The sequence below is a fragment of the Ziziphus jujuba genome, chromosome 7, assembly GCF_031755915.1.
Source record: "Ziziphus jujuba cultivar Dongzao chromosome 7, ASM3175591v1".
NCBI classification, from domain to species: Eukaryota; Viridiplantae; Streptophyta; class Magnoliopsida; order Rosales; family Rhamnaceae; genus Ziziphus; species Ziziphus jujuba.
The window spans coordinates 973,342-997,392 of NC_083385.1; the positions used below are offsets into that span (position 1 = coordinate 973,342).

Genomic DNA, 24,051 nt, shown 5'->3' on the forward strand with positions numbered 1-24,051 from the left:
TTGAATAAAAATATATATATATATATATATGAAATAGAAGATGCCCTTGTATAAAAAATTCCCAAAATTGGATGTAAAATGTAACTCCATTATTCTAATTTGACACGTTTTGACATCTAAAAATGGAGTTCGGCTACCCGATTGCCATAAAAATACCCTTAGCAAGACCCTACATGAAAAAGTATCACTTATTTGGATCAAATTCTCGGAATTGACTCTTGAAATCTTCTACCATCTTTGTCTCCTCTTTTTTCCTACACGTACAACTTCTCCAATCGGCTCTATCTGCCATGTTCAGCAAACCCGCCAGAACCTGCAAAAAGGATTTTATACGTTAGGACATTTTGAGAGCCAGCTGTTACGCCAAATCGGTTGGTTTTACTAGTCACCAGAAGGAAGACGATCTGAATTCTACTATACAATTTACAATTTACCATTGATCAAGTGAACTTTGATCAACTCATTCTAACAACAAAATCCATAAAACTTGGATTTTACTGAGAAACTCTACTGAATGAATTGAAGAACGACATAAACCAATCACACATGTGAATCAACTAACATTTTCTTTAAAAAAATGTAAGAGTCTTATATTCACCAAAGATCGATTAAAAAATGAAAAGGAAATGAACCACAACTACGGTAATTATCAAAATAGACAAAAAACTGTGGTGCTAGTGAAAAAGTAAGAAATCATGACAATAGCCGACTCCACAAAATCAGGTCATATTGTTTGTCATCTTGTTTCGGTGGCCAGCATTTTCCTAAAAGAAATAAAGAAACTTTAGTATAGTACAACTTCTCAGACATAAGAAGCTAGCATCCACCTCTTAAATGTATACCACTTATACAGCTAAGCGAAAGACAGCAAAATATCAAGACTTGCTGTACATAAATGCAAATGATTTTTTCATTTATGATGGACATGCCTCAATACCAATTATGTCATGACACAAGATGAGCAACCAGACTAGCACTTTTCCAAATTGTTATCACAGTAGATATTGAGATACCACCTTTTGCTTATCAAATGGAAATAACAGGCATAACATTAAATTATCATTAGCATTTATAAAGCTTACCTCACGTCCAAATTGAGCCGGGAATATCTCATTTTCCTCAACCAAATGTGACAGGATAGCACCATCAGGGAGTTCGACATAGAAGAAACTGAAATTCCTATCAAACTGAGTCCTCAAATAATTTCTTCCAGCAGAGTAATTATCGACTGCAATGAAGAGAACAACAGAACAGAGCAAAGTACCACGTAACATCAGATCTTGCTAAAAATTACACAAAAGAAATTGTTCACATACTCAACATATAGCATGCTAATACTTTTTGGATTATGGACACAAGAAACTTGATATGAATAAAGGTAACATTAAGAATCCAGAAATATACAGATATACGTGCATATATTTGGGTATGGAAATACAATTTTGTGAATAAGAACCCCAAGAAATTAGCCGAATTTAAAGGATCCATGTCAGAACTCATTAGCCAATGACCTACAACAAATAGGACTTTACAACTTGCCTTTCTTGGCCACAAACGAGAAGCCCAGCTTTTTAGCAGCTAAATTAAATATATTTTGAGCAGCAGCTGCTCTGGATGACAGAACAAGAATAGCCTGCACAAAAAAATAGAACAGCCAGACAAGCAAAAAAATAATTTGATTCAACTACAGATACAGAATCATAATGGATGTTTAGGCTTGAGTAAGATTCTTCTCAAAAGAAACAGAACAAAATGCTAAGTCCTCAAAACAACATATTCAATAAAGATGCCACAAAACAAGTTCCGACATTATTATTTTCCAACAGAACTGGCAAACGTGGATTATATAACCCTTCTCTAACAAGTAACAACACAGGACCCATACTCCATCTCTCAAAGGCAGTCTCTGGAAATTGGAAAAATGTGACAAAGTAGCAAGAGAGTGTGAGACATTTTGAGAATGCGTATACAACAAACCATACTTCATTCAGCATGATATAAAAACAACATTTAAAATTCAACAAGTATAACATATATGCATCAGAATTTGGCACTTAGAATGAATGACCCTTTTACCTGGATATTAGCATGAGTACTACGTTTTGACAACCACTCAAAAAAAAAAAACAACTTCCTTCCCTTGCTCATTGTAATACTTCTTCAGGCTATCCTGGAATCTACCCAGGTCAATTTCACATTCTGGGGGTAAAGAGAAGGTATTAGACAAATGCTCCACTGGAATTACCAATACATGGTCTTGTACAAGCGGACCTTTGGCCAATGCACAGTAGATATTTTCTCCAACGCTAATAATTAGATGTGACTCTACATTGGGGCTTGAAAGACAAAACCAACATTCTTTCGACCTGCAAAATTGCAGGATAGACAGTTACTTCAAAAAAACTAAAAACTAAACATATACATATGAAAATTGGGATCATCAAGGAATATAAAGATTTGTATAACAAAAATATGTAACATTTTGAAGCAAACAACAATTGAAATGAATAGAATGCCCATAAAATCAGAAAAGTTATCATGTCAGTCAAAAATCCAACCTGTTATTTGTAGCATTTTCAGATAAACGTCTCCTGGTAGAAAAGGTATCACCTTCCTTCTGAAAGCTGTGCTTGAAGTTGCAATCTGGACCCCTTTCACATTTTCCCTTATTAATAAAATCAAAACAAACACCTTTCAGATATTGGTCTCGTGCATCCATATCATGTTGAAAATGGCACTTTTCACCTCGAGGACAAGAGCCAGAGGAAACATGTTTAAAACACAGCTTATGACCATCCCCAGCTCCATGTTTCTGCCGTTTCTGTGAGACATCATATCTCCAGTATTGTGAATCGGAAACACTGGCATTAGATCTCTCTGCAGCTTCCGCATGAACTGTCTGCTGAGAGTCCTGAGCTAATGAGTATGGAGATAGGGTAGTGTTTGTTGACTTCATACTAATTTCAGCAGCAGACATTTTTTATGCTGGAGTAGGAGAAATTGCATGAATAAATTTCTGAGAAGAAGGTGTTGAACCAAGAGTTATAGAATTCCCAGCCTAGACAGTAAATCTAGTGCAGTACTTGGAAGAAAGGATAGGCAAGTGGAAAAATATCCATCATAAGAATTAAGAGGACAGCACAAGAATCAGTTAGCAAAAATGCTTCTCTATAATCAAAATATGATGATATAGACAAACCTGTTTTTCTTTATTTCCGACGGAAACCAAACCCAAGAAGTGAGTTGTGTGCACAGCATCAATATTGGAGTAAGGTTCACGAGCATAATACACACCTTTGGAACCTGCAATATGATAGCTAAGAAGACAAACTCCAATCAGAATATTTTGTTATTCATTTAACATAGATGCAAATCTCATGCTGGATCATGGATACACCTAATCGGTTACATAAAATGTGAAGCTTGAAATGAGCAATGGCCATCCCTAATATGAATGAAAACTATGAAAACTAAATAGTAATAGGCGAACATTGCACAAGAAGGTCCTTAACACTACTGTTTTTTGTGCTTTTCACAGTAATTTACATAAGTAGGAGAAAAGTGGTCCTTCAGAGAGAGACAAGTTGTTTTCATGCAAGCTTTGATTTGGTTTTGTTAATTGCAATGCTTTTCTGCAATAAGCTCCTATTTGTAGGATATTGGACTAAAGAAGTTAGCAGCTAGTATGTCTTTGGTTCCCATTTCGCTAAGGCCTAGCAACATGTCAACACCTCATTACTCGCAGGCAGAATTAGGTTCAGTCATGCACATGCACAATGATTGCCATGCTTAATCTCCGAAATCGCATACCATGGCTTGATCTCTGCTACTAGTTCTGCTATGGTAGTTTCAGCCAAAAAAAAAAAAAAAAAAAAAACTCTGCTATGGTAGAATCACTGCCAAAGGAATCCGAGATTCCAGGGGGAATATCAGATGGGGATGCTCTATTTGTGACTCCGGTTGGCCATTCATTAGTGATAATTAATTAAGGAAGTCATACAAAGTGGCCACACAACAAAAACAAATCTAGCAAGCAACACAAAATGGATATTGAAAATATGGTAACAAGCAGAAAAACAGCGCAAGGATATGTAAGGAAGATATCGACAATTCCAGGTTCCTCTGCAATTGCACGCAATTCGTCAACATCATCCTGACTGTATACTCCAAACTGTTGGGCATCCGAAGAGTGCCTACCAGATAAATATGCAACAGATAACCCTAGACATAAAATATGCAGGAAATCAGCCCATGAATATAATAGAGGTTAATAAAGGAAATCATCAGCATGTATACTGCGAAAACCGATAGCAACGACTAAAATGTGCATTAAGCGGCTGAGCAAATGCAAACACATGGCAGATTTGCAAAATTCCATTTCCAACAAAATTCTAAAATAAGTAAACAGGTAATAAATCTAAGCTCACCATGGAGAGTGAAGCGGCCACTTCCTTTCAACCAGTAGAGATTGTGGCAAATCTTCAAGCCGTCCATCTTGAAGCCTTGGTTGGCAGAGTCTCTAGAAGCAGCTAATAGGACCTTAGCGCACCCACACCGAAGTCGCCGATGAAGTAGGTGGGCAGAGGAATTTGGGAGCGGCCCTCAATGAATTCATTGAACTCGTCGACACGTTCCGGCAAGTCCGGGAAGAAGTGACCGACGCAGAGTAAGGCATCGAATGGACCGGCCGATTTGTTGACCTACACCATGTCTTAACTCGATGAGATACTGAGATTAGCATTTAGCAATAGCAAGCAAACCACAATGTAAGTAGAAAACCAGAGACACAGACAGACCGTAGAGACCCGTTTGAAGAGCTGGTTGAGGCGGCCTAACACGTCGACGCATGGCAGAGTTCGTGGAGTGGCCATCCAGGGGAAGAAACATAGAACGCGGGACTGTAATCGAAGATGCTATTGGTCATTCCTCATTCATGGCCGTAGACGATGAAGGAGGTTCGGACTCCGAAGTCCAAACTCCACGATCGGGAGTCCAGACAGCTTCGGGCTTTGGGCTAGCCCAATAAAATCCGGTAAAGATCTTATATTTATGTAACTACTTTATACTGATAATCTATATAACCACCCAAAATTCTATATACACTCGCTTTAATCGAATTATTACTTTTTTTTAAAAAGAATAAAATAAAATAATGCAGTCTCTTCTTGTTCGTTGAATGGAAAATTTTAAATATAGCTATTTATTATCTGTTATGGCACTGACACGAATGCATGGGTGGACGTGTATCTATTTAATGTCATATGCAGCTAAGAAAAAAAAACAAAAAACAAAATCTTTAAAAATAAATAAAATGTTCATACTTGATTTGACGGGAGGTGTTTCAGTGTTCAGACAGCGAGAGAGTCCACTGCCGGAGAGTGAACAGATGACGCGGGTGAGAGGAAAAAAAATTCTTGCAGTGCTGAAGTATCAACCCTTGGGTACTTTTTCACATGATTACTATTTTTTCACATCTTATAATATCTCATTTTTAATCTAAGGGCTAGGAGTAAAAACATATTTTTGACCGTATATAAAACTGTCAGTTCCGTCCTGACTATAGACTCTTTTATATATATATATATATATATATATATTTATTAAATTTTCAACTGCGATATCATTTTGCCCGTGCTTATTAATTTTCTCCTATTATTTCGTCAAATTCTTTGATTTACTTGCTAGTTAGAGCGTTATAAGAATTTTTAAAAAAATAAAAAGTATTTTTTTATATAAAAAAATAATATTTATCATTGATGGTGTATGTAGATCCCATATATATATCATTAAAAAAAATTTATATGATAATAAATTCTATTTATATATAAAAATCATATAAATATTAGATTTACGTCATATAAGATAGTGATAATCATCATTAATGACATATAGCAAAAATATTTTTAAACATAAAAAATTAAATTTTAAAAACTCATACAACAATATTCTTTATATTATATTTTTTATTTTTATTTTTTTAATAAATATTTCTCTCTTTTCTTTTTGTTTTTACCAGAGTTAAAACTACCAGTCAAGCCAATGAGAAGAAGTAATAAATAATCAGGTGTTTAGAAATTTGATAAATATAAAATTATATTAATATAATATTAAATATAAAAAATATTTTTATTTTATATTTTAAAAAATTAAATTACAAAATAAATTGAAATTTAATTAACTTTTCAAAATAAAAAATATATAATGGACCTTAAAATGTTACTAGTACAGGAGCCAGATTTATTACCATAAACAAAAATTAGTACCGGAGCCAGACTCTTGAATTGAAATTATGCATAATCTTTAAATAAAAAATTTTAAAGAAAGAAGATATTTACGCGGTGTCGGAACACTTTAGTAGGTGTTTGGTGGTAATCGCTAAGAAGACTTAGCCGAGTAGGACAAACATCATAGAGTAGTGTCTATCACGTTCACAAAAAAATTAATAATAATAAAATAATAAAATAAAAGAAAAAAAAGAGTAGTAGTATCTATTGCAGTCCATCTATATGCTGTTTTTGAAATCTGCGAAACCAGATTGTGAGTAACACGTGTCGTTATGACCCTTAAACGATGCCGTTTTACCAGTTCCGCATGCAGTTTCATCCTGTGTTTATAATTAGGATTCCAGCCAAAAGGGCAAAAAAAAAAAAAAAAAAAAAGGTATATAATTTAGGAAATCTGCAGAGGAAGAGTATCTAAAATATAATTAGTTAAGTAGGGAAAAGGGGAAGTTCGTGTAAACGTCAATGAGGAGGTGGACAAAATTTTTCGTTTTTGGTCGTGACACTTGCGGACAACTGCTTTCCAAACATTTTTCTAGTCTCATGACATAATCAAACTTTCTTGGATATCACCACCGTCTCTTCTTCTTCTTATTTATTTATAATTAATCATTTTCTCCACCCAACAGAAACACACGCTACCTCAACAAGGACTTGTTTTCTCAAAAACTTTGCTTTTTTGCCTGGTCTTTCTTACTATCATTACAAAAAGTGTTTTGTTGCTGAAAACTTATTCATTCCATAATCTTCTTTCAAACATATATTTCTTTGTGTTAATCAATTGCAATTTTATGCTGACCTTTTTGAATCAGTCCATGCGTACAAGTCATAGTCAGGTTCCGGATATTTTCCCTTCAATTATACTCTGCTGCTTATCATTACACTACTGTGGATCACTTTTTTTTGACAAATAATCTTCAATTCTTTTGCCAAGCATATTATATATATATATATATATGTTCTTAATGATTTGAGTGATAAATTTTTTAATTTATGTGTAAGTTTTGAAGTGATATCGTTTAATGTAAATAAATCAGTCGACTATATGTGAAAAGAATCAATAAATTCAAAAGTTAAAAAGTAAAAAGAAGATTTAACGATTTAGAACGCTTCACGTTTAATTGCAGTTTGAAGAGTTTTTAATTTTGCCCATTCATCTATAAACTATTTAAATGAAATAATTTTTTTTTTCCTTTTTCTACTATACTAAAAGATAAGAAATCAATTAAAAGATAAACACTTGGGTAGACCAAACTATGATAGTCAATGAAAGCATTTTTTATTATTATTATTTTTTTTGAATGGTAATGAAAACATCTTTAAATTTCGACATAAAATAAGACTGGGTAGACCAAACTATATAATTAAGAATTGCAGGGAAGGAGGACGGTCGGTGCAATATATTATTTGCATTAACAAAGTATATCTACGCCAACTACTTTTGCATTTGTTATAGGCTCGAGGCATCAGCATAGCAACCAATTAAGCAATTTTTGCTTGGCATTCCTTCACCGCAAAAGCGAATCATTGAAGCCTTTAGAATTAGGGCCACCTTGAAAGCTATATATATATATATATATATATATAAGAATATATAAGGAAAAAGATAAGCTAAAGTATCACCAGCAATGTGCATGTTTATGTCACTTTCTACAGGTTCAAATTTAATTAATATAGCATCTAACTCATAAAACATGTTGCAATTTTATGATGATGATTTTTAGGTGGCATACGATATATATACCTTGCTACCACCTTAACTAGGTAGCTTTTGGTCCCCAGACTTCCTTTTTTTTTTCCCCCCCCAATATATATAAATTCTTAAAATTTATGCTTTTAGACAAACAAAAATTCTTAAAAGTTCATTAATATTTTAGATTTATCTAGCGGTATGTTTCTGAAACATATAGGCCGGCCAAAACTATATATAAATATACACTGACGGATGTATCATGTATGCGTGATTTGCTGTCATGTTATTTGTTAATTCACTGCCAATATTTTATAATTATATGTTTGTTGTATAAATGATGGGAAATGAGAACTACCAATGTATGTAAATTAAAGTTCACACTTGAATATATTGTTTTCTATTGCTTAAAAAATATATATATTTATACTTTGATAGATTACAAACCTACCCCGAATATAATAAGGTATATGTAAACCAAGCAACTAAAGTTGTTATTTTCTACTTTCAGCCAAAAAAAAAAAAAAAAAGTTATTTTCTACGTCTAATCATACCGCTAAAGACAAATCGACTTTTAATCCTTATTTATCTTCGATGGAAACGAAGAAAAAACAAAAAGCCTTGGGCTAATTTTTTGTTTTAGATTTTTGTTAACAGTTTTGTTCATATGAATGTAAGAAAAATAACGAGTACTATGCCACGTGCAGCGTACATGACCAGAGTTGCATCCTCATTCCAATTTCCATTTATCTTTCAATGCGAAAGGAAGTACTAGACGGAGTCAGTCAACTCGAAAACAAAGCCATTGACCTAGACTCACAGCTAATTAAATAACCTCTTGCCCACTTCAAACCACATAAATTGCGATTCTCCAATTTTAATTCACATGCTTTCTCGTCTACTCTCTGCCAAACACGTACAGTACTCACTCACTCTGTCCCTGCAAAACAAAAGGCACGCTTGCACAAAGCAACGCCGGCCGGACTTGGAGATAATTAAACGAGGAATAACGAGGAATTAAGTACATCACGGTGATGACGATAATAGGTGGTTCCGTGTGGGCTTTGATGACCAGCTGGTTCACGCCGACTTCTCTGTTCCTCTTCGTCAACCTCGCCATCCTAATCATCCTCCTCACCTCCCGCAAAAAGCCAGTGGGGCCACACCAACATTATCATCATCAGCAGCAGCAGCAGCATCAACTCGCACGAGTCCCCTCGCTTTTGGACCGAGTCAAGTCCTTCAACTTGTCCCTTTACAAATTCGAATTCGACCAACCAACAACTCATCACTTCAACCAACACGTCACAACAACAACAACAACAACAACGGAACGCCCCGCCGGCGGGTATGAACAACAGCCGTATCCGGATAATCCGGCCCCGCTTGCCCGCAGTCCTTCTCTCCTCGACCGCCTCAAGTCCATCAACTTGACCTCTCTCTACAGATCATCAGAACACGAACATCCCAACCCACAAACCGAAATTCTTGATTCTCCAGAGAGACCCGACCACGAAATGGTGCTCATGAAGCCCAGGCCCAACCAAAGTTCGGAGTCGGATCATGACCATTTGGTCAGGAGGAGCAAATCGGACTCGGATAGCCGGGCCACAAGCAGCGGCCAGCCAGAGAAGATGAAGAAGTCGGCCAGCGAGAGAGAGGGCTTGGAAGGATTTGTCAAAGAGGACGAGATCTTGGAGCGTCCGGTTCCGGCTGCGACGAGGTTGGAGAAGTGGAGCGACGAAAGCAGAGTGAGCGAGACGAGGTCGTCTGGGGACGAGGAAGGGGTGGATGCAAAAGCCGACGACTTTATCAACAGGTTTAAGCAGCAGTTGAGGTTGCAGAGGCTGGACTCTCTCAAGCGTTTCTCAGAGATTCTCAAGGGAAAGCAATGTTAATTAAAAGAGCTTTCTTTTAGGTGATGTTTTTTGTTATTATTATTTCTAATCGGAAAGTTGGTGAGGTTATTTTTCAGTCTTTTTAAATTAAACTAGTTCCGGAGAGCTGGAGCTAGGGAGTATCATCATCATCATCATCTGCATTGGTATTTTGGGAAATTTGGTTGTTGATATTGGCTATGACTGGTGATTACTGGAGGAGGTTGGTGTTGCTGTTTAGTCAGCGGTCTGTACACTGATCCACATGACTGTAGAGTAGGGTTTGAGAAGCAGAGAAGGAAAGGATACAATGACCATAATGTCCTTTTGCTATTTCCGTGAGACTTTTTGATAAACTGGATGGTTATCCTCCTGTCCTTGCCGCTGCTTTGGATTCTTTTGGTTGTTTCAACATTTTCCACAGAGTCACTGTGTGGCCTCTACCTGATTTTATTATTATTATTATTATTATTATTATTTTTAATTGTGTGTCTATTTAGTTCTACTGTATTGAGGTAGCTAAGCTTGGATCCATCTATTACTATTAATATTTACCGTTCATTTGCAATTTCCGAAAACCAGAGGCAGCAAAAAAGACAAAATAATAATAATAATAAATAATAAAATATTTTGCAGTAAAGTTTGCAACTGCATCTTATATTGCATTGTACTTGCTCTAGATTTTGAGTAAAAAGTTCTCCGTTTGCCATACCTCATAGGAAGTATTGCAGCCCATTATCTGTGTTTGCGTATCAAAACTCATAGGTTCCGGAAGTCAATACATCAAGATCTGATCAATCTGCTGCCATTGGATGAATGCTTCATTGACTTGGTTTGCTTTTCTGGCTTCATCATCTATATATTCAACAGGTGTTCCACTGCAGTAATATAAGATAGAGCTCTATTATCTTTGATGGCAGGCAATGCCAATTGACGCCGCTGCAGAAAGTTGGTAGAGTTCAATTTATTGAACAATGGATGAGTGAACATTCCAGCAAGAGAAGTAGTCATCCCTGATTGAGATATGACTACAGGAGTTTGTTTGTCCGTTGCCGGTGGAGGGAGTTTCTTGATTCGGCTGCCGACATTGTGACTTTAAGGACAAAAACAAAATAAAAGGAGCAAAAAGAAATGAACGTTTCCGCGCTTTTATACCAAGTTAGGAAAACAAATTTAACCAAAAAATAATATATTATGTTTTCTGATTATTTGAGTTACATCAGTTGTCTTTATATACATATGTTCGGTACAAAATATAGATAGTGTAATTCTTGATAAACATACGAAGATAGGGGCAACCTGATCGAATGAAACAATATAACCAAGTCTTCTAACCAAGTGAAACTGATTGATGCTTTATCTCTTAACAATTTGCAATTTCTGAAAATCAGAGACAGCAAAAAAGACAAAATAATAATAATAATAATAAATAAAATAATTACTTTATATGACAATTGATTACAGGACAAAAGATGAGATTCTCCCATCTCCTTACAAAAAAGACCAATCAAAAGTTTTTAAAAGAGCTCGCGATTTATATAAAATTTTATTTACTAGTGTATAATTGTTCTTTTTAATTGCGAAGCAAAAATTAGTACACGTAGGCTTTTAAGATGGTTTATTTTTCTTTGGCTTTTTAGTCAACAAGAATGAAGGTCAGTGGGAAAGCCAAGATTGGAATTTGAATGTATATGAATTTATAGAAGTTATAATTTTAAAAAATAACATAACCTTTTTTTTATTGAAAAAAAATCACTATACTAAAATTTGAAAGAAATAAAAACCAAAAACAATAAATAAGTATAAATAAAATGTAAGGAAGCAATTTAAATTACACAATAATAAAATGTAACGAAGCAATTTAAATTAGTCGTGATTCTAGCATGGAATTAAAGCAGTAAAAACAGAACAGCTAACATTGGAGGGTTAAGGAAAGCTAAAAAGTCGGACATAGCGTGGATGAAAGCGAAAAGAGTGACAAAAAGTAAGACTGGTATTTCTCTTTTGAAATGTCCAAAATGCAGAGCTCTATTGTCAAATCTCAAATGCCTCATGATTTATGAGTTATGAGAAAGTTATAGACAATGTTGAAGCCAGGACAAAAGTATTTGGGCACGGATAACGAGATTGGCGGAGAAATTTGAATTCTAGGTTCACTTACTTTCGTATATGCAGCAGCTGGGCATCATATCAACAAAAGCAGAAGTAATTGCTTAATAATTTCTTTTTTGGTGAATATGTTAGTGGCTTTAAGCATTCCCTACGCATGTTCTTTCGATATATGACTGTGAGTCAGTGAAGCAGTTTGATATAAATTAAGGAATTTATAGTTTGATTAGAACAATGAAATAAATTATAATAATTTCGTATAATATTTTCTACCTATCTCCTCCCCCCCCCCCCCCCCCCCCCCCCCCCCCCCCCCCCAAAACACACACACACACACACAAAAAAAGAAGAAGGAATATTCTCAGTGCTTCTATCGTAATTAAGTTGAATAATATTAAACAAACTAGAGCCAAATAGGTCCTTAATTTGTTCTGTTGTTGAAGTTCGCTTTATTAAATTTTTATTTGCTCTTTTAGCTAGCTATTCGTAGTTTTAAGAGTTATAATACAATAACTTTTTTTTTATATGTAAATCTTGCTAGTTAAGTTCTAAATTAATTACATGTAAGATGTATAGCAGGGTAAATGATATTAATCCAAAAATATAAATAGGACAATTCATAAGAAAAATAACATATATTTATATTAGAAACAAGATTAATTATATGTTTTAAACTAAAAAAGTCCAATTGTATTTAGGTCAAAATTCAAACAAGCAATTGATATTAACTAACATGTATGTGATTTTTTGATTCCACAGATTTGATGTTTTAGCAAGTGGTGCCACAACTCACAATGTTTATATTTTTGTTGAATCTTAATTCTGTATGTCTCAAGTCATTTTTCTTTTCATTTTTTATTTATTTAATAAACAATAAACATTTTTATATTATTATTTTGTTTATATATCCTTTTTAAAGGACATAAGTGGAAATTCCGGAAAACTAGGCGGTAAGGCATAGAGAAAATGGGGAATGATTCGAATTGAAAAAAGAGGGAGCTGAGCTGTTTTAGCTTGGGCGAGAGTGGCCCAGAGGACCCACCAGTGGGTCTCCCTACTAGATGACGCCACATCAGCACACTTGCTCAGCTCAGCTCAACATTTTTCCAAGTTTCTTTTATAAACTTGTTATATACATTTTTTTTTTTTTTTGGCTAGTGTGGCTGGGCCCACAGGCTCCCCCCCCCCCCCCCCCAAAAGACTCGATTCCGAGCACCCACAGGATGGGATGTGAAAACTCTGCCACTTGAGCTCCACGGCGAAACATTTGCGTATAAAGTTATTACCCAAAAAATAAATAAATAAATAAAAAATAAACCTTGCGCATAAAGTTAACCATATAACATTATTACCCAAAAAAAAAAAACATAAAATATTATTATTATTATTATTTTTTGCTGCCGCATATACATATAACAAAACTTTTTTGGGATAGAAAGCCATAACAACTAACATACACCATTTCTTCCCCCCCCACCCCAAAAAAAAAAACATATGCCATTTGTTGCAAACGACAAATAATGTCTGCTTTTCACAATACAATCATATTTCAACTTCCACTGCACCTTTTATATATAATTTGGATAAAAACTACACTTTATACAATAGTATCCAACTTTGCTATTCCTTTAACCAACTTTACGTACTGCATCTTTCACACATCTGCATCCCTTATCTTCCCTTTTTTTGCCGATGATCCAATTGCCTTATCATCATGCATATTTCATCTCGTCCTCAGTCCTCATGCCCTGCAGGAGCTGCTTTCCATGAGCCTTGAGCCCAGCACTGCATCAGTGTATAAAAATGTTAAAATAAAAACTTTATTGTTTCATACAAAAATTTTACCAAACTAAAAAACTATTTTATTTTATTTAAACAAAAAAATCACTATTTTTTCAGATAATATACTCACACATGTGTCAATATTAAAAAAATTAATCATTTATCGATGTTTGTCGAATTTTCCAATATTACATAAGAAAGTATAAATTATCACTATAAGTTATTTAATTTTTAAAGATTTACACTTACAGCAAATTTAGTTAAGATAAAAATAATACATGATGAGATTGATAATTATTTTATAAATGATATTTATTTGGAGAATTCTACTTTTTAATTTTTCCATTTCTCCGTGGATAAATCTATAATTTATTTGTCATTACATAATGCATGCTTCTCTTTTTATTTACCATGTTATGCATACAGTTCGATCTCCAAAAACTATTGCCCAAATTATAATATATATATATATATATATATAGATATATTTGTGAAAAGTAGTTATAACATATACATTCAAAATTGACAAATAGAGAGTTATATAGTTCATAACCTAAGTTCTTCTGTTTCAAGAACACTTCCATGCTCATCAGACTCCATTATTTGGTCCATTAGTTGGATGTCAAAGGGCTTCAAATCTGCACCTTCTTCCAAGGTTGATCTGTAAATGTATCCAGCTTGTTGGAGGTTTTTGGCATCACCCATATAATCATCACGGGCCTACGTATAAAATAAAAATACCATTATCAAAAAGAACAAAATCACACACACACACACACACACACACACACACACATATATATATATATATAATACATATATAGTCTAAAACAAAAGCATATAAAGGAGATTAATTAATCAAAGGTAGATTGATCATATATAATATATATATATATATATATATAGGCATACCATATCAGAGAGAAGTGGTGGTGGAAATTTGAGAGCATCAAATTGATGATCACGGTGCAGGTTCAATGAGGAGGATTTTTCAGAGGATATGGATGGCATTGAAGAAATATAGGAGTTTGAAAGATGATTTTGATGACGATCAAATTTTTCCCTTTGCCGGAACATAGCCAGTTGCTGATTCACTATCTTAAGTTGCTTCTCGTAAGAGATTATGTGGGAATTTAAGTTGCGGCAAACACCAAGACAGCCATTGACAGGATCATTTCTCCTGTAATTGCCTTCCATAAGAATGGATTCAGCAGCTGCCTGTCTCTGATGAGGCTCAACCGACGCCATGATTTTCTGTATGTTGCTCACTCCGAACAACCTGTAAGCATTTTGAAATTCTCGAAATCTGCTCGCAGGAAAGTACGGAGCTAGCTCACAGTTGTCGTCGCATTTCTTTCTTTGGTGTTTGCAGGAAGCGCAAGCTTGATAAACTCCACTTTCCTTGCTCATCGTTATGATTTAGACAAATCTAATATATATATATATATATATATAGAAAGAGAGAGAGAGAGAGAGAGAGATTATTGAAAACTATCTTAGTGAGATTGATTATACAACAGGCAAAGTCAAAGCTGTGCTGGTTGTGAAATTTTTCAGTACGACTGGGGATTAAGTAGATGGTTTTGATATGTGTGTGTGTGTGTGTGTGTGTGTGTGTGTGTGTGTGTGTGTGTGTGTTTGTGTAAAAGTTGGTTTAGCTTTTCTGTTAAATGATTTAGATAGCCTCAGATTTTGTGCGAGATTATGACATTAAAAATTCAAGATTTAATAGGGTCAGGTATAATGCATTTTTTAGCAAAGTATTAAACAAAAATTAAAATTCAGTTATATATATATATATACATACAATGCCCTGAAGGTTAATGTCTCCAACAACGACGTTATAGAAAGAAGTTTCCATTGGTTCAGTAAAGAAAAAGCATTTTGCATTAAAAGAGATGCAAAAAGGAGTTTGTTCAAGAATCAGGATATATATATTAAAGAGAGGTTATGTATTTAAGGTGGAGTTGCTAACCAGACAATAATAGTGAGTTCTGCAGGATTTTTGCCTGTGGTTTATTTGTCCCATTGTTTTTGGTATTTAAGCACAAATATGCAAATAAAGGTAATTGATGTGAAAACACTTAAGATTTGGTTGCTCTCTGTTTCTCCATCCATTAATTAATTCAATTGCTAATAATCTATTTGGAAAATTAATCTGTGGGTTCATTGTATCGGATTCTTTTTGGAATGTTATCCAAACAAACAACCAGATGCCACTTCATATTTTCTTTTTATTCCTACACCACAGTTGGAACTTTAACTGCTACCATCTATATATAAATATGAATAAATAGTTTCTAGTAAATCCGTGTCTAATTTATTGCATTCTAATAAACATGGTTTTTATTAATCTCTTGTGTGTGTATATATATGTATATATATTTATTTGTAAAAATTGACAAATATATAGTTAATTCGGGAGGGTAACAGCATTATCTAAGTACTGGATTTGGAAATTATCGTTGTATGGAGTCGGTCCATTATGTTTTTTGCATCTGCCTTCTATAAATTTTAGCATAATCTATATTGACCTATGTGTTGACTTAGGCAGAGAACAGTCACTTCCATCAGGTGTTGAAGGGTAAATATATTTATGCTATGTAGCATATATATTTATAATTTTATGCCCGAAGGCATTATTTGTATGTCTAGAATTTACCCAAGCACATCCCCTACAGAATACAAATAATCAGAAATAACCTTCTTTTAACAAAATTTTTAGGTGTTCAATCCTCTCCCCTATAAACAAAGAGAAAAAGTTGCTTATTTAGTCGCTGATGCATAACCGGTGCATTCAAGGTAATATGTGATGTGACGAAGTTGGCTAGCTCGCGTGGCCGAGCGCCACTAACTGCGCCACAGTTGCGCGCGTTCGAGTCGCGGGTAGGGAGGGCATAGGGGACAGCAAAAAAAAAACCAAAAAGGTGATATATGATGTTAAATTATAATTTTGTGTTTTTCATCAATCTTCGTGGACTAATAATGGGCCTGTAAAAATATATGGGCTAGAGTGCAACTTCCCAATCCCAGACATGTGCTTTGTTGAATGGGTCCAACAATCAGCACCTTGTTACTTGTTAGGCCCGGATAACGAAAACGTTTAACGAGTACACGATCCATCACACGCAACAGAAAAACAAAAAATCAAAAAAGTATCGACAGGCAAAGCTGCACCGCCTTCCCTTTAACTCATCAACAGCCGCGTCGACAAAACGCACCGTCTCATCTTTTTGGGGATCACTGCCACGAGAGAGAGAGAGAGCTTGAACTTGACCCTTAATGGCGGAGAAGCCCCAACCGGTGCGCGTACTGTATTGTGCTATTTGCAGTTTGCCAGCCGAGTACTGTGAATTCGGACCCGATTTCGAGAAATGCAAGCCCTGGTTGATTCAAAATGCCCCGGACCTTTATCCGGATCTTGTTAAAGGTTTCCCAAAACCCTAGCCACCTTTTTCTTTTTTTTCTTTTTCTTTTTCTTTTTTCCCCTCCGATATATATATATATATATATATAAAGAAAAGATTGTTCGTTTATATGCACAGAGGCAAATGCGAAGGAAGCTGATAAAGTATCGGAGCAGTTGCAATCTACTAGTATTTCTTCAGGAGGTGGCGATGGAGCTGCTTCTTCAGGTAAATTTTATTTTACGAGTATATATATTTGTTATAATATGTGTTGTAAATAATATTTACATGTAATTATGCAAAATATATATATATATATATATGTGTGTGTGTGTGTGTGTGTGTGTCAATAATCAATATATATATATATGTGTGTGTGTGTGTGTACGTTGCTTATGGTGGGTACTAAAGCTTTGATGGATTGATGAAATAAAGACATTGCTTTCTGGAAATAGATTAGATTGAGTTTGCATAGTGCTACGAATACAAAGCCTCTTCGTATTCTTAGCAAAAAGTAAACAAGCCTCTTTGTATTTTGGAACTAATATTCCTAAATCTACTAGCTATCTAACTAACAAAAGTGACCATGGTCGCATAATTGAAATATTTTGTTTGGCTAATTGATATCTGACGAATTTTGTTAAGTGTTTATGTGTATGTGTTTTCCTGTCCTATTGGAAATTTGAAATCCTGTTTCAGAAGGATGTATTTTTACTTGCAATTTCAAACAATGGTGATATATATATATTTTTCTCTCTTGCTCTCTTTCTCTCTGGGTTTCTGGTGGTACTTCAGCACCAAAGCAAGAAGAAGTTAAGCGTCTTCCTGGTGGGAAGATAAAGAAGAAGGTAAGAGTTTTCAAATATTTAACATTCCAATATTTTAGGTGGGACTAATTTTAAGACGTTCTGTCGTTTTGGAATTTTTAGAATATTTAATTTTTTTGGACTAAATTATTTTTACAGGAGAAGCAGGAAGTAGTTATTGAAAAGGTTACACGTAACAAGCGAAAATGTATCACCACTGTGAAAGGCCTGGACCTTTTTGGTGAGTAATATGATGCTTTTAATCGTATTCCTGTCCCATTGTTAGGTTATAATGTTTGTTTTATGTCATCAGTAACTCAGTTCCTGTCATTCCACTTCAGGTGTCAAACTTAGTGATGCTTCGAAGAAACTTGGGAAAAAGTTTGCTACAGGAGCCTCCGTTGTTAAGGTTTGTTTGTTTTGGGGTTTAGAAATGAATCGGCTCCAATTTGGGATTTCTTACAACTTGGTTTGTTTATGATGCTCTAAATTTGTTTGTTCTTAATACTTGGTTCTAGGGGCCAACTGAGAAGGAACAAATTGATGTTCAAGGGGATATAGCCTATGACATTGTGGAGTTCATCACAGATACCTGGCCAGATGTATGATACTTTCACTAGTAACTCAACCATGTGTTATGTTTGTTACTTTTATCTGTATTTTTATTTATTTATTTATTTTTTTTGTGAATTACTTTTGTCTGTATTAGATTATTTTCTCATAGAGTATCTAATTTACTTCCCATAAGCTACTGAACTTTCTACTTATATCAAGAACTTCAGTCTGAAAGTAGAGTTATTTGTACATAATCTGACAGATGAGACAGCAAATATAATTCCATTAATTCATAAAACAGTTTTCAGTTTCAACAACGTTTTAATCTTCCATTGTTTTTTCTAGTATGTTTTTTGTATATGTATATATTGCATATTCAGTTTCTTTTTGGGGCAGGGTGGAGAAGTTATTGGGTTAACGTGGCTAAACACATCTTCTGTGCTCCTTTATCAGGTTCCAGAGACTGCAATTTTCTTTATAGAAGATGGGAGAAAGGTCCCAGCTGCCTGACTTATCGTGGCAGACAAATAAAGTGGAATTTGGTATCTTTCCTCCATGCTGGCACAACACTGAACCAGATTCATTGCACTCACAAAGTAAGCAACAGCTGGACAAAGTATTGGTCAGGGATATTAGATGTCCCCTTAAGAGTTTATTATCATCTATGTTGCAAAGAAGGGATTTTTTTTTTTTTTTTTTGGGTGCGGTTTAATGGTGTTTTAATCTTTAGGGATGTTCTATGTATATGGCCATTTGCTTTATTTTCGTTGCTGTTTTTGCTTTTACATTTACATATTACCTCAAGGCTGACATATAAGCGATAAGCATTCCCCTTTACATATGAATATAGTTCTTGTATGAGTTGAAATGAGCAGTTTATGCAAATTTTTTATGTTTAAATTTGTTTATATTTTGTAATTATTTATTTATTTAATTTTTCTATGAAAACCCAAAATGTTAATGGTTATTCCCAATATGTCTGGCGTTTACTTTAGGGGGTTCATCTGGTGCTTAAGCATGAAGCATGGCTCTACCTGATACTTTAAACTTTAATACCATTTGTTGAGACTGGGGAGTAACCCAATCAGCATGAAGTTTCATGTTGATGCGCGTGAACAAATTCCTACTGTAGGTTGTTTCATGTTGATGCGTGTGAACAAATTCCTACAGTTGGTTATTAGGTGCACTATCATTACGGGAAAATGCTGCCTTGATAGTGTGTGTGATGAAAGCAACGCTTAGTTTTCCTTGTACAAAAAAATAAATGAATTGAGTCACCTTCTAAATAAGTGAATGAGTTTTTTTATCTCCCTCTAAATAATTGGCAGAGAGAAGAGGAAAGTGGTAGTACGAGGCACCAATGGGTGGAAGCATAGCTGAATTTGTCTTTTCTCTATCACTTGACATTACAAAAATATTATAGTCAAACAATGCAAAAAACGTCAACTTCTTATATAATCGTTTGTTTATGACATAGAAATAACACTGAATTGCGCACTTTCGCATTCCAAAGCAGGATATTAATTGCATGTACAATGCCAAAAAATTGACTTGTAGGAGGATATTTGTAATCTTAGCAATATCTTTGTAATCTTTGCAAGATATGAATGTTATATTTCTATCGTTGTCGGTCGATTTGGAAAATATTTGATTTGGAAAAAAATTACGTAATTCAAAGTTTATCGTTGCGTACCTGTGAAAAAGGCAAAAACTAAGTTTGGGGATGTACTCAAAAGTCTTGCTTATGGCGTATGTGTAGCATTCTAGAGTTGGAAAAACACAAAACGACATCCTATTTCAATTAATGGCCAAACTTTTCTTGTATAAATAAGACCTTGTATTTAATTTCGAAATAACCGACTTAATTTCTGATTTCCCCCATCTTTAATTGCTTTCTTTTTATATTCTCGTAGCATGCATGCCATAAATGCTTTGCTTTTTTATCCTTACCTCTATCTTCTTCTCTTCCTCATAAAACTGGCATCTTCTGCAACAAAAACAACGACACAGATGACCCTCACAATTCCCATATCTTTCAACATGTTTTCCATGATCAATATTTTGGTCATCTCGATGGGACTGATATCCCAACCTGCCGAGACATTAAGTTTTGAACCCCCTCAGAATATCTCAGACAGGTTTCGAAACGATTCGCAGGCCATTGATTTAGCCTCCACAGACTATGGGCATATTATTCAAACAAAATCAGCAGCAGTATTCTATCCAACGTCCATAGATGATATAAGAAGCCTAATACTATTTGCAAACGACAATTCTAGCCGTATTGGCATAGGGGCTAGAGGGCAAGGCCATTCTGTTCGAGGACAGTGTATGACTGACAATGGGGTGGTGGTGAACATGACGAATTTGATGAACCAGCAGAAAACTGGGCTTGCTGGGATTATAATCTCGCAAAGTCCTGCTTTGGGTTCTTACGCTGATGTTGGAGGTGAGCAGCTTTGGATTGATGTGCTCACTGAGACCCTCAAACATGGCCTTTCTCCAGTGTCATGGACCGACTACTTGTACTTGAGCGTTGGTGGGACGCTCTCTAACGCTGGTATTAGCGGCCAAACCTTCCGTTTCGGTCCTCAGATCAGCAATGTTTATGAATTGGATGTTATCACTGGTTTGTATTCTCTTTCTCTATTATTAATTTATTACCATTAATTTTTTTATTTTGAAGTCTATATATATATATATATATATATATAGATATTTGATTTTATACTTTGAAATCATTATTTTTTAAGAATACAGTTATATATATTTTTTCCTTTTTCATATGTTTCTTTTCAAAATGTGAATAGTACAATAAACCAAGCCTAAGGGGGGAAACTATCTAGATAGACGTACAGACAAAGAATACGATACATACCGGACTTCCATAAAAAAGATACCTAACGGACAAAATATTTGATAAAATTTTAAATTATTTATTTTTCAAAATAAAACAAGAAATCGAACAAATTGTACAGTTGAAAAGATAAACTGTTCTGAGTTTTTGTCACATAACTTCATCCTGGAGTCAATTTCTAATTCGAAACACCTTTAAGGGTCTTGAGTGTTAATTTTTTTAATACAGGAAAAGGAGATTTTGTTACGTGTTCCACAGACAAATCACCTGAGCTGTTTTATGCTGTTCTTGGAGGTTTAGGCCAGTTTGGGATAATAACAAGAGCAAGAATTGCCCTTCAGCCAGCCCCGAAAAGGGTATTATGCAAGGATTTGACCAATTGATTTAAGTTACCATATCTAATGTTTATGCCTTATACCTATTTAATTATCAGTCATTTAAAATAAATATTTGGCACGTTTATCGATTCATCGATCATATACAATTATATATTATTACAAGTGAACAAGACCTCCAAATTATGAAATGATTTTTTGATGTTGTTACCAGGTTAAGTGGGTACGGATGCTGTACAATGATTTCTCTGCATTCTCACAAGATCAAGAAAGGTTGATCTCAATGAATGGAATACAAGAAAAAGATGGAGCAGATTATATAGAAGGTTTTGTACTAATGAGGCAGGGTCCTCTTGATATTTCCTTTTATCCTTTATCCGACCAACCCAAAATTGTTTCCTTAGTTACTCAATATGGAATAATCTACTGCATAGAACTAGTCAAATATTACGATAACAGCACCCAGAATAGCGTGGACAAGGTATATATGTGTATATCTATTCTTTCACCTCTCCATATCGTCTTCTTCATCTTGTTTATTTGTATTTTTTATATATTAAAGATGTGGTGAAAATTTTATAATAAAGACATCCTATATGCCAAGTTATATTAATTTTGTTGGTGGCCCCAAAGAAAAATAAATTATCATTCATATTTAGAAAATATCCAATTAGTCTTTTAATTTTATAACAATTACTAGTGGATCCCCAATTAATTTTTATTTAAAAACAATTAAAAAATATATTTAAAAGAGGTAGCATTTATTATATGACAATATGTCTTACTAAATAGGATGTTTTACAATAAAATTTTTGTTATGTCCTTATTATATAGAATTGTTATTATGTATATAAATATGTGCATCGTTTTTATTGTATAGGATCTTCAAGTTTTGGTGCAAGGGTTAAGATTTGTTCATGGATTTCACTTTGAGAAAGATGTAGAATATATACGATTTCTAAATAGAGTCCATTATGATGAACTGATACTTCGTAAACAAGGATTTTGGGATGTTCCTCATCCATGGTTAAATCTTTTTCTACCAAGATCGCAAATCTCCGATTTCGATTCTGGCATTTTCAAAGACATTTTCCTTAAACAAAGTATCACTACGGGACTCATTATAATTTACCCCATGAACAAGAACAAGTAAGTGTTTTTTTTTTTTTTTTTCAGATAATATATTTTACATAATATATATTTAATTGAAATTAAGTTAATTTTTTTGCAACAATTGATTTGAATATTAATAATTTAAATTATTTGTATATGCAGGTGGAATGATAAAATGTCAACAGCGATACCAGATGAAGATATCTTTTACACTGTAGCTTTTCTCCATTCAAGTGGAATTCAAGATTGGGAAGCATATGACGCAGTAAATAAACAAGTACTAGGATTTTGTGAGAAGAATGGCATAGTGGTAAAGCAGTATCTTCCCCACTATGAAACTCAGGGGGATTGGATAAATCATTTCGGCTCAAAATGGACAAATTTTCAGAAGATGAAAGCTAATTTCGACCCCAACAATATACTCTCACCAGGCCAGCGAATTTTTAGCTAGTCATTAATATTTTATGTATCAGTGTTATAACTACTTTCTAAAGGTTTAATTAGAAGATCAATTTCTGATGCATTTTCTTTCTCAAGAAACTATAGTATCATACTGCTCCTTTAAGTAATTCCAATCACTTTTTAAAGATACAAGTTATTTATTACACTATTTGGACATTACTTAAGATTACTTGATTTGCTTCCTTTGAGTAATTTAACTGCTTTGCTATATAAGTAGCTAGTTGCTACCAAGTCAACTCTCTTGATCATGGTTGGAAAATTGAAATTGGAATTGAAATATTTTAGTACATAAGTTATAAAAATAATTTTCATCTCTTAGCTTTCTTATTTGGTAAACTTTTACACCAACTTTTAATTAATGTGCCCTCAACAAGAAACAGAATGGAACCCACTATCTTTTCATATTTGCATGTTTTAAATTTTGATCACCATTTTGTACATTTTACGTATATTCAGTCTCTTCTATATATATATATATATATATATAGATATATATATATATATATCTATATATATATATATATATATATAATATTAATGAAAAAAAAATCCAAAAAAAAGAAAGAAAGAAAGAAGTAAAAAAACAGATTGAAGCAAAGGATCTACGCATAAGAACAATAATTAAAACATCCATATTTGATATACTTGGAATTGCCAAACGCCCCACCCGTCAGTAGGAAGTACAAACACCATTTTGCTACTTAGAAGTTGTGAGAGTCACTGTCATCTCCATGATCAGAGCTCAATATTTTTCCACCATGGCCCTAACACACTCTC

At 34.1% G+C, this 24,051-nt stretch overlaps 4 protein-coding genes and 1 pseudogene across 5 annotated transcripts; 3 read left to right on the forward strand and 2 right to left on the reverse strand.

Annotated features, from left to right (window-relative positions):
• Positions 1 to 4,960, reverse strand: LOC107423946 (zinc finger CCCH domain-containing protein 64-like; annotated as a pseudogene).
• Positions 4,961 to 8,664: 3,704 nt separating this feature from the next.
• LOC107423972 (pathogen-associated molecular patterns-induced protein A70) lies at positions 8,665 to 10,332 on the forward strand. The gene has a single exon (XM_016033635.4). The coding sequence runs from the start codon at positions 9,006 to 9,008 to the stop codon at positions 9,867 to 9,869; it is 864 nt and encodes a 287-aa protein (XP_015889121.3). The 5' UTR covers positions 8,665 to 9,005; the 3' UTR covers positions 9,870 to 10,332.
• A 3,337-nt stretch (positions 10,333 to 13,669) lies between these two features.
• On the reverse strand, positions 13,670 to 15,149 carry LOC107423945 (LOB domain-containing protein 22). Its single transcript, XM_016033602.3, has 3 exons — positions 14,652 to 15,149; positions 14,293 to 14,459; positions 13,670 to 13,742 (listed from the first exon to the last, which is right to left on the reverse strand). Exons 1-3 carry the CDS (start codon positions 15,147 to 15,149, stop codon positions 13,670 to 13,672), a joined length of 738 nt encoding a protein of 245 aa, XP_015889088.1.
• A 1,717-nt stretch (positions 15,150 to 16,866) lies between these two features.
• LOC107423977 (translation machinery-associated protein 22) lies at positions 16,867 to 19,407 on the forward strand. 2 transcript variants are annotated; one of them, XM_016033644.4, is made up of 7 exons: positions 16,867 to 17,169; positions 17,264 to 17,374; positions 17,942 to 17,994; positions 18,112 to 18,193; positions 18,294 to 18,361; positions 18,471 to 18,554; positions 18,961 to 19,407. In XM_016033644.4, the coding sequence occupies exons 1-7, from the start codon at positions 17,022 to 17,024 to the stop codon at positions 19,015 to 19,017; spliced, it is 603 nt and encodes a 200-aa protein (XP_015889130.1). In that variant the 5' UTR covers positions 16,867 to 17,021; the 3' UTR covers positions 19,018 to 19,407. The 2 variants fall into 2 exon arrangements, with proteins under 2 accessions (XP_015889130.1, XP_015889131.1); XM_016033645.4 differs by having other exon boundaries at positions 16,870 to 17,169; positions 17,285 to 17,374.
• A 112-nt stretch (positions 19,408 to 19,519) lies between these two features.
• Positions 19,520 to 23,360, forward strand: LOC107423992 (cytokinin dehydrogenase 3). The gene is made up of 5 exons (XM_016033667.4): positions 19,520 to 21,136; positions 21,593 to 21,720; positions 21,914 to 22,180; positions 22,580 to 22,848; positions 22,975 to 23,360. The coding sequence occupies exons 1-5, from the start codon at positions 20,422 to 20,424 to the stop codon at positions 23,261 to 23,263; spliced, it is 1,668 nt and encodes a 555-aa protein (XP_015889153.2). The 5' UTR covers positions 19,520 to 20,421; the 3' UTR covers positions 23,264 to 23,360.
• Positions 23,361 to 24,051: the final 691 nt, after the last annotated feature.

What these genes read in the sequence shown, in the direction of transcription:
- LOC107423945 (XM_016033602.3), bottom strand. Translation starts at nt 15,149, where the DNA reads ATGAGCAAGGAAAGTGGAGTTTATCAAGCTTGCGCTTCCTGCAAACAC. An exon ending in CACCACTTCTCTCTGATATG is followed by an intron (nt 14,460 to 14,651) that starts GTATGCCTATAT and finishes TTTTATACGTAG; the next exon opens with GCCCGTGATGATTATATGGG. An exon ending in CTTGAAACAGAAGAACTTAG is followed by an intron (nt 13,743 to 14,292) that starts GTTATGAACTAT and finishes ACACTGATGCAG; the next exon opens with TGCTGGGCTCAAGGCTCATG.
- LOC107423977 (XM_016033644.4), top strand. Translation starts at nt 17,022, where the DNA reads ATGGCGGAGAAGCCCCAACCGGTGCGCGTACTGTATTGTGCTATTTGC. An exon ending in GTGGGAAGATAAAGAAGAAG is followed by an intron (nt 17,995 to 18,111) that starts GTAAGAGTTTTC and finishes TTATTTTTACAG; the next exon opens with GAGAAGCAGGAAGTAGTTAT. An exon ending in CAGGAGCCTCCGTTGTTAAG is followed by an intron (nt 18,362 to 18,470) that starts GTTTGTTTGTTT and finishes ACTTGGTTCTAG; the next exon opens with GGGCCAACTGAGAAGGAACA.
- LOC107423992 (XM_016033667.4), top strand. Translation starts at nt 20,422, where the DNA reads ATGCATGCCATAAATGCTTTGCTTTTTTATCCTTACCTCTATCTTCTT. An exon ending in TTCAGCCAGCCCCGAAAAGG is followed by an intron (nt 21,721 to 21,913) that starts GTATTATGCAAG and finishes TGTTGTTACCAG; the next exon opens with GTTAAGTGGGTACGGATGCT. An exon ending in TACCCCATGAACAAGAACAA is followed by an intron (nt 22,849 to 22,974) that starts GTAAGTGTTTTT and finishes TTGTATATGCAG; the next exon opens with GTGGAATGATAAAATGTCAA.
- LOC107423972 (XM_016033635.4), top strand. Translation starts at nt 9,006, where the DNA reads ATGACGATAATAGGTGGTTCCGTGTGGGCTTTGATGACCAGCTGGTTC.